Source organism: Xenopus laevis, chromosome 2S (assembly GCF_017654675.1).
Source record: "Xenopus laevis strain J_2021 chromosome 2S, Xenopus_laevis_v10.1, whole genome shotgun sequence".
Lineage (NCBI taxonomy): Eukaryota > Metazoa > Chordata > Amphibia > Anura > Pipidae > Xenopus > Xenopus laevis.
In genome coordinates, this window is record NC_054374.1 from 130,308,946 (window position 1) to 130,318,802 (window position 9,857).

The 9,857-nt window shown below is 37.8% G+C and overlaps 1 protein-coding gene across 9 annotated transcripts in view; it reads left to right on the top strand.

Moving 5' to 3' along the window:
- The window catches only part of rbms2.S (RNA binding motif single stranded interacting protein 2 S homeolog), a 71,837-nt gene extending 62,981 nt beyond the window's left edge, over positions 1–8,856 (top strand). For 5 of the 9 annotated variants that reach the window (XM_018250045.2, XM_018250046.2, XM_018250040.2 and 2 more), the window contains exons 6-14: positions 786–865; positions 1,917–2,026; positions 2,349–2,395; positions 2,581–2,674; positions 3,584–3,634; positions 5,111–5,221; positions 5,734–5,811; positions 6,343–6,429; positions 7,640–8,856. In XM_018250045.2, coding sequence (XP_018105534.1) covers positions 786–865; positions 1,917–2,026; positions 2,349–2,395; positions 2,581–2,674; positions 3,584–3,634; positions 5,111–5,221; positions 5,734–5,811; positions 6,343–6,414 — 643 coding nt within the window. In that variant the 3' untranslated portion in view covers positions 6,415–6,429; positions 7,640–8,856. The remainder of the gene's footprint in view (positions 1–785; positions 866–1,916; positions 2,027–2,348; positions 2,396–2,580; positions 2,675–3,583; positions 3,635–5,110; positions 5,222–5,733; positions 5,812–6,342; positions 6,430–7,639) is intronic. The other 4 variants (XM_018250042.2, XM_018250044.2, XM_018250047.2 and 1 more) reach the window with 4 other exon arrangements.
- Positions 8,857–9,857: the final 1,001 nt, after the last annotated feature.

Sequence of the window (9,857 nt, forward strand, 5' to 3'; positions counted from 1 at the left end):
ATGGGTACTTTTATTCTCCGTAGGCCTTTAGCTTTCCAGGTGTTATTCCACACTCATATCCTATGTACAAATATTTTTTTGTGTTCACTAGAACTGATGTCTCCAGAGTTGGTATGCTTTTTTTTCACTATTTGGGTGTTTTTGAACTCACTCAGTTATGTGCATGTTCATGACCAAAAAGGGCCACAGATTTGATGGGTGCGATAAATGGTGGGTGTAAACAAAATGTTGTCACTTTTTTCTATAAAAGGATTAAAACTTTTTAGCAGCTATCTCGAATGGCTGCATCTCTATTCCACTCTTTTAATATATTTTTATTGTTGATTGGTCAAAACTTCACACTTGTATGTAGTGCCACCTAGGGGGAAGACGCAGTGTACCCCACTTCTGGTTTCACACAGTAATCCTTTAATCATAAACCACCTATATGTGTCCACAGTACACAAGTGTGTCGGGTGTGAAATTAAATGGTGTGAGTTAACAGTTCTTTTTACATATAAAAAACTTAGTGTTGTAGTGTTGGAGATTATCCAAATTATTCATTGTGGTTTATAATGCAAAAAAATAGACATATTTGGTTAAAGTAACACGTAAATAGTATGTTGCCTTTCTAGATAAGGTTTGAATTATTTTATGCACAGATACACAAATACACAGGTCAATATACAAAGTGGTGGGTTTCTGGTACTTGTGGTCAGGCTGATATTCCCTAAAAAAAAACAAGTGTTCTCTGGAGTAGATTGTGGCCAGTTATATTTAGAAAATGATTGCTTTCTTGTTTCTAGAATGGAATCCACAGAGAAATGTGAAGCTGTGATTAGTCACTTTAATGGGAAATATATCAAGACTCCTCCTGGGGTTCCAGGTAAGGATGAACGAGGGGATAAGAAACTGATTGGTTTTTTTTGCCAGTCTCTGGGAAATGGAATCTCTAGGATGTAATGTTCCAAGCAAGTAATACAGTGTTCCCCTCATATAAGCAACTTCTTCAGTTCAACTCGCTCAGATGAGTGACATGTTCAGTTCTTTTAGACTTATCACTGCTAAGGATCTCCATCACTTTTTTTTTTAACCCAGGAGCCAAAAAAAAAGTTTACTCGTTGGGAATCACTGACTTATAATAAATAACCCCAGTACATAGTCTTTGACATCCTTAGTTTCATCCTGCTTCTGTAGACAACAGGCCATAAGCTTTGTCTGCTGTATTTCTACGTAATATTCTATTTATTTGCATATGCAATTAGAAATCAGGATTTGGATAGATTTGGGATTCAACCAAATCCAAAAAAAATGGATTTGGTGCATCCCTAATGCTATTACTCTGCTTTGTGTCTTGCTCCCCTGCACTGCTTAAAGGCACAGTAACACCAAAAAATGAAAGTGTTTTAATGGCATGGCAATATAATGTACTATTGTCCTGCACTGATAAAAAATAGTGTTTGCTTCAGAAACACTACTATAGTTTATATGAACAAGCTGCTGTGTAGGCATGGGGCAGCTATTCAAGCACAGGATACACAGTAGATAACAGATACGTTCTAAAGAATCCCATTGATTCTGTTATCTGCTGTTTCTCCTTTTTCAGCTTTGAATGGCTGTCCCATGGCTACACAGCAGCTTGTTTATATAAACTATAACCATGACAGCTGTACCAGTGTACCACAACAGTACATTATATTTTCATTACTTTAACACACTTTTATTTTTGGTGATACTGTTCCTTTAATGCTTCCTCTGTTTGATTGTACACAAGGTAGAACTTAAGATAAATTGCCCCTTGTAACTACTTTTGTAAAAGCAGTCTTTCAATTTTTAAAACACGTATATTACAGTTGTGATTGAATAAATGCATATTTGTACACAGCTATACAGTACATATCTTGATAAAAAAGGCTTGTTTGCTTGTTTTTTTATAGCTCCCCAGGAACCATTACTTTGTAAGTTTGCAGATGGTGGACAGAAAAAGAGGCAAACCCAGGGAAAGTACATTCAAAATGGTCGTGGCTGGGGGAGAGAGGGAGAAACGGTAATCAATCTACATAATCTGTGATTTTTTTTCCTCATGCTTTTTTATGGTGTGTGTGTATATCAATCCCTGTCTTTTAAAGATGGGTCCCCTCTATCTGTATACTACTGTATAATAGTGGCAGTAGTATTGTAACACTTTAACCAAAGTACCATTCTACTGTATCTCTTCATCAGGCATTTTCATGATGTTAAATGATGCTAATTTTTCACTTGCCAAAGGGTGGTGTAGGGCTGGCTTGTGGGCATTTGTGTGCATTACTATTATACAGTATGTCAAGGAGATTATGAATTGTCATATGACTTTTTCTGTCCCTCTGAAGGGTGGCATGACCTTGACATATGACCCTACAACAGCGTTGCAGAATGGGTAAGAACTCACTTTCAATATTTAAATATCGCAGACACTGCTAAGCAACGGTATCTTTCCTTTGCCATATTCTTTTTATATCTGACATATAAACTCTGATCTCTGGTTCATAAGTCCAGTGACCCAAAAGCATTTTCTTTGGAAAATCTACTGTAATATAACCATATGTTTCATTGTGTTTGAAGGTTCTACACTGCCCCATACAGTATTGCCCCAAATCGGGTGATAGCTCAGGCGGCTCTATCTCCCTACCTGCCGTCACCTGTATCTTCTTATCAGGTAAATTATAAATCTATCCATTTGCTAATAACATGAAAGCATAGATTCACCATCAGGAAGTCAATACTCTTCACAAGTACATTAGAGGATATTATTAAAGATAGATAGCAGGGACCTTTTTCCCATAGAAAAGATCAAAACAGGATGCCGGTTTAGACTTGAGGAACAGAACTTTCAGTTGAAGCAGTGTAGGTGATTCTTCACATTGATGACAGTGAGGTTGTGGAATGCACTGCCGGATGATGGCTGATTCTGTAAATGCCTTTAAGTAGCTATGATGATTTCTTAGACAAGCATAATATCCAAGGCTATTAAGATCTACAGTTAATTAATATAGGTATTGTGTGTGTATTTATGTGTGTGTATTCTCACACACACACTTATATGCTATATAATGATTGACCTTGGTCTCTTTTTTAACCCAACTATGTAACAATTAGGGTTCATTTACGACCCTCACTTGCCATGTAAAAAGTTAAAGTCCAGTCTCAATAATTGCACCACAGATTGTGATGTATTGAGGCCAGTGCATCAAAAGCTACACAGTTGCACTCGCACTAAAATTGAATGCAATTACACTAAAAATGTTAGGTTCCCCTTGCATCTGCGGTCACACTGTATTTAATTAGGACTAGAAGGTTGAACAGACTTAGCAGCCCTGAAGACAACTGTATGGAAGTGCAAGGACCACCATTTGATGCAAGTAGCTTTAATAAATGGGATTTTTTTGCACAGGGAAATTTGCAAGACCGCAAGTGCACTTACAATCATAGATGGATGATATATTTATGCAGGTATCATAGATGGGTGATATATTTATGCAGGTATCATATGTAAAGCTATCTAAATATTATATTGCTATTAATATTTGTTTTGTTTTTTTTTGTTTTTTTTTGTTTTTTTTTGAAGGTTCACAATCCTTCCTGGATGCCTCATCAATCTTACCTCATGCAGCCTACAGTGAGTAACCATTTCAACTTATAATCATCATCCTTTACCCTATTTATCCATATTCTCTGTTTTTGCTTATTTAAAGGACCAGTAACATCAACATTTTTTTTTAAAAAAATTCATTAGTATAGATTGAAAAAAAAAAACACCAAGACCAAATTAAACTTTAAAATCGCAAAGTTTTTATTAAGAAATAACTTACCGAAACTCCGATTGCGTTCCTCTTCTGAAAAGGCAGCAGGGCGATGATCCATCATGTGGCACTCAAATTCTCCTCCCTGGCTATCTCGATTTCAGGGAGGAGAAATCGAGTGGTGCACAATGAATCGTCTCATCTGAAGAGGAGCGCAAGCAGAGTTTCTTAATAAAGACTTAGCGATTTCAAAGTTCAATTTGTCTTTGTGGGTTTTTTGTTGTATACTAACAAATTTTTTTTTTTTTTTTTTAAATTGATGTTACTGGTGCTTTAACTTCATGTCACATATGACTTTGAATGTGTTTTCAACAGCCTTACTAATGATGGCTCAGTGTCAAAATGCAGGCAAATATCATAGGTCCTATAATAATGATTGTTGAGCATTACCCACAAGTATGGCTCAAGCACAATTTGTTTTTAATTGATAACACACAAATGCTTCCTCTGGTTATTCTAGTAGGAACTGGTCTGTGAGGAATCCTCTCCATGCTGGAGATAACAGACAAAACTGCATAAAGTGCAATATTGCATTACCATAATGTGTTTCTGCATCTCCTGGTATCTTATTCTGAGCATCAGCTCTTGTTCTCTGAAGGCCCTTCATTTTACCCATTCCTAATGTAAATGTAATATAACCCCATGCACAGATTCATCTGACAAACACAGACTTTGTGTATCAGCTTGATGATTAACTGATAAAATCAATTCCCTATTCATTGTAGGGATGCACCAAATCCACTATTTTGGATTCGGCCGAACCCTCGAATCCTCGCAAAAGATTCAGACGAATACTGAACCAAATCCAAATCCTAATTTGCATGTGCAAATTAGGGGTGGGAAGGAAAAACATTCTTTACTTCCTTGTATTTCCCTCCCTGCCCTTAATTTGCATATGCGGACGTACAGCAATTTACACACTGTTTTATGTTATTAGCTCTAAAGCAGTAGCCTCATGCACACACTGTTTACCATCTTCTGCTGAAATGTTTACTTTTGGGTTGAAATACCCCTGTACCAGCGGTGTGGTGGATTTACATTGTAGTCAAAGACAGCGGGCAAAACGTTTTCTGGGTATTTTTCTGAAAAACACTACAGGTGCCATTTTCATACAATGTACTTGTGGGATTTGTACGACAAGCTTAAAGTATTATTTAGCCCAGACATGATCCCTGTCATGTAAATGTCTGGGGTGTACATGCAGCTCATAGGTCCCTAACAGAAATCCATTCCTCCATGAGTAGTGGTATAATTGTGTGTGCTGTTGCCCACGAACTTGCACTCTTTGTCAGGGAACTGTCCTTACTCCCACTATGGACCATGCTATTTCCATCCAGCCTGCTTCCATGATGGGACCTCTGACTCAACAGCTGGGACACCTATCGCTCGGCAGCACTGGAGCGGTAAGTAAAGATATCTCAATTTATTTGCATGACATTGATCGTTGTAAGGCCTGCAGCACACAGAGCAGTCTTATCACTGCTGTTGTTTGCAGTAGGTTGTTAATGACCCCATGACCTGCATCCCCTAATAAAGAAAGTCTTGCACAATCCAATTGCTTTGGCAGATATGATGCTGTTTTGGGACTTCTAACTATATAGAATTGTGAACAAAGTTCAGAGGGCCTGCGTTACTTCTATAAACCTTGCACATTGCAACAGGGGTAAAACCAGTGCCTATTTGGACTCCGCATCATGTGTGTAAATACCAACTCATTAATACACAGTACTGTATGCTATAACACAAAACCGCTATATCATAGAAAACTTCCTTTCTAAGATAGTGCTGCACAATGCATGCATTGTAACACTGGTACATGAAAAATGTTAAATATGTATCTATGAATGAGCATAACTGTTGATCTATTCTATTACACAATGATCTGATTGTTCTTTAATGCCTTTCCTCTTTAAAGTATATGGCAGCTGCAGCCGCTATGCAGGGGCCTTACATCCCCCAGTACCAGTCCGTGCCTTCCACTGTCTCCATAGAGGTGAGATTGCTTGCGGATTATGAGGAATCACAGATATAGAATGCAGTGTGTTTGTACTCTCAAATAAACAAGTTCCTGTATTTGTGAGGATGCTCCGTTAATAGTTCATATTCGCTGCCTGATGTACATGAGCAGGCTGCAGACAGGGCCAAAATTCTTCCTTTATGTCAGGTGGTATTAGGTCACGGTCAGTGTTTTTAAGAATATATATTATTGCTGCAGATTATGTTGAAGGAAATGGAGCAGGGATTTCAATGACAAACAATATTTCAAAAATAATAACCAAATAAAAGGTAATATCCAAGGGAGTTCCACTTCCCAATATCTGAAGGGGAATTAATGAATATAAAGAGCTTCCCTTGCCTCAATTAAAAAAAAAAACCCAAAAACTTTGTTATAGTCTATTAAGCTATTAATTTCCTTTCATTTGTAGTAGTAGTATAAAATCAAATGTTAGAAGCGTTGTTGGTGGGGGGAGGCTTATTTAATGATCACTTTGTCTCAGACCAACTAATGATTTATTTTGCTCAGGAGAGCAGCGGGCAGCCTCAACAAGTTGCCGTGGAATCTACCACAGAACATGCCACGTATTCGTACCAGTGAAAACAGTACCTGAGGGTAAGTGCACCTGTGCCACTAACATTTACTTTGCGAAGATGTAGTGAAGTTAAAGGGCAGACAGTGATGAATGTTTGTACAAGACAAAATGTTAAAGCAGAATTATAAACCCCTTTTTATAGAAGCTCGCGGAAGCCATGTAACCGTTATAGAAGTAACACTTTCCTCTTGTGTTTAGCAGATGCAAATAATAATAAAGGTCTTGTCCCTTTACTATAAAGTGAGATATAGTATATAATGAAGAGAATTATAATGGTATCGTTTGGGCTTGAAAAGTTGTATTCAGAAAGTGTTTATATGCAAGCAATACAGTTTTTGAGTGCACAACAGCTATATTTAAAATTTGTATAATTCCCTTCTAATATAATATATAATTTTCTAATACACAAAAGCCATGAACATCCTGTAAATTATATCCTTATAAACCGCTCTTAGTGATGTTACTAAAACTTGAGTGTTGTAATAAAGTACCCCTTGTTGGAAAATATGAGGATATTAGAAGCAACCTCAAAGTTCCATGACCTGTATAAAAGCTCCTCGGGGACTTATAATATCCTCATATTTTACAATAGGGGTATGTTATTCACTATATAAGGGAGGAATTCCACGGGCGATTTAGGCGCAATCCGATGCACTGCGCAAAAACGCAGGCATCAAGTCGGATGCAACGGACATAAGGTAAGCAACAGACGCTGCACGCTGCAAATGCATCCGACAGTCGTGTCACATCGGATGGACGCTGCGACTTCATCTGACATTTCTATCTCTTACGTTATTTCCGTCGCATTCGACTTGACGCCTGCGTTTTTGCTCCGAAATTGCCTGTGGAGTACCTCCCTAATGCCTGCTAATATTCTATCAAATATAGAGTTTTAGAGCATAATTTATGCTCTAATTATTACTATAACTACTATAATTAGCACTTGGGAAGTCCAAAGGCATACAAGGGGGTGTCAGACTGAATAACAATTGTGTTAAAAATTAGTTTACTTGCCTTGCTGTCCTGGATCCCTACTGATAAGGAAGGGTGCAGCTAATGGACAGTGTTCACTCAATCAAAAGGCTCAAACTACAAGCTGAGCCACCGTAAAAGCTAGGGTGGAAAGTATCTCATTGGACAAATGTCAATAAGGTGCTGACCTAAGCCTATTCAACAATCTAATTGCTATATATATTTTTATCTACTGACATTATCATTTTGTCTTCTCAGGTTTGAGTGAGAAACTCTGTCAGCGCTGGAAGTGACAAGATGAACTTTGCAGGGCTGAATATGCAGCTGTGCTGAACCTCGGGAAAATGGCAAAAAAAAAACAAGGGGAGGGAAGGGTGATTTAAAAAACCCAATTTATTTTTTCTTTCTTTCTTTTGCAAAGAAGCATTTTTACTGCAATAAACTTAAAACTTCCAAGGAACCAAAGCAGCTATAAAAAAAAAAGAAACTTAATAAATCATACGGAACCGGAACAGACTTACAAATCTTGACTGAAAGACAAAAAGTTAAAAAAAAATGCAAAAAAAAAACAAAAAACAAAACAAACAAAAACAAAATTCTATTTTAATAAGAGGATTTTTTTTGTCATTTTTTTACCGTAGAATATTTTTTTTCTTCTTAATTTAAATGCGTTTCATACGTGAAAAGCGCAGTAACAGGACACAAGACGATGGATCATTTGCAAAACAGAAACTGCAAAGGGGAAGTTGCAATTTTGCTGCCTGACACCATTTTTTCACATCATACTTTTGTGGACTATTTGGAACTTGTTTTTTTGTTTATTATTATTTTTCTTTCTTTTTTTTTTTTTAAAAGAAAAGAAGTTATATGCAAAAGATGTTTTTGAAAAGGGGGTTTATAAGTATTTGGTTTGTGAGTTTGGAGTTGTTACAGTCCCTCTCGTGGATTGCCTACCTTATCTGAAGGGAAGCCACTTCAAAGCAGGCCAAAAATGGATGCCATGTGACAGCTGTTGAACTAGTGGGACGGAAGGTGAAAGAAACAGGAGAGCTTATGCCACAAGCCCCTACTTAATATGGTGAGATGTGCAGCCAGCACTGTTCATTTCAACAGGATACAGTACTTGGATCAGCTTGGTTTGGAATGATACATAACATAGTTATAGTGGCTTCGGGAGGAAAACAAAAGGTGCAGGGAAGCTGTAAGAATTGAATGAAGTTGTTCCAGCTTTACACCTGTTTGCTTTATGTTTTCTTTAGTGATTGTCATCCAGCCCTGGGTGTATACTTAGCAAAATCATTATTTGGTATACGTGGAAAGGATGCAAAAAGTCTGCCTGGCTTTTGCAGGCATGGTGGTGGTGGTGGGGGTTATATTGTAACACAGACAAAGTTTGCCTCAGTCCAGCAACTTACAGGAACCAATCAGTGTCTGCTTTCATTATTGCAACTGAATAAAAAGAACTGGTGATTGGTTATTGTAGTGATTGTTAGCCTAAGGGCCAGGACCCATAATTGGAGACTAGAAAAGTAATTTATAAGCTGTGTTGCAGGGGATAAAGTGCACTTTGTTTCATGCCTTGTGACTACAGGTACATGCCTTTGCACTCCAGAATGGAGACGGACCTATGCTTCCCTGCTTGAACACAGGGCTGCCTGTGTTGGATACCTTTGTATTCATGAGATGTCACCCATATATGTGTCCCCTATCCCTCCCCATAACTGTGCATCATCATTTAGACACACATGTACTTCGTTGCCCTGTCCTTTCCACTTGCCCAAGCACTAGTAAGAACAGGGCTGTGTCTGAACTGCTAATCATAATCTAGGTCCCTAGAAATAAACTCTTGCTTACTGGATCAGGACAAACTTTGGCTATGTTACTACTTCACTGGCACCATCTAAATAGATCTTATTCAATTATAAGGGCCTATTTAAAAGCTATTTAAAAGTTTTCTTCCTTCCAAAAGCCCGTTCAGGTACAATTATGAAAATTGCTTAAGTTTTTCACCCCAAAACCCAGCGCGAGTGCCAAAAAGCACAAGCAATCATCGGTCCCTTAGAGAAAGATTAATACTTGAAATCATTATTTATATAGTGCCACCAAGTAGTGATTTGCTTTTTATCACAGATATTGAACAAAGCTTAGAGAATAAATCGGTAACATTCTGGGGCCCAGCTCGCATATATATAGATATATATAAATATACAACTCTTAACACCGCAGACGAATGAAGGAACACAATCCTGGCTAATCACAAGTCTGGTAACAACTTCAGCTCTCAGTTCATAAAGTAGTCCCATTGTGTAGCCACTCTATAATACCATAGCTTCTCACTAATATTTATACATTGGGCCCAGCCATGCTCTGGCATTAGGGGGACCCTTTGTCTCGTGCTGCTTTATGAAAATGTCTACATTGCCTTGATTGGGTGTTTGTCTTCCTGCTTATTGGGTGGGTGCTGCCTTCATTACAC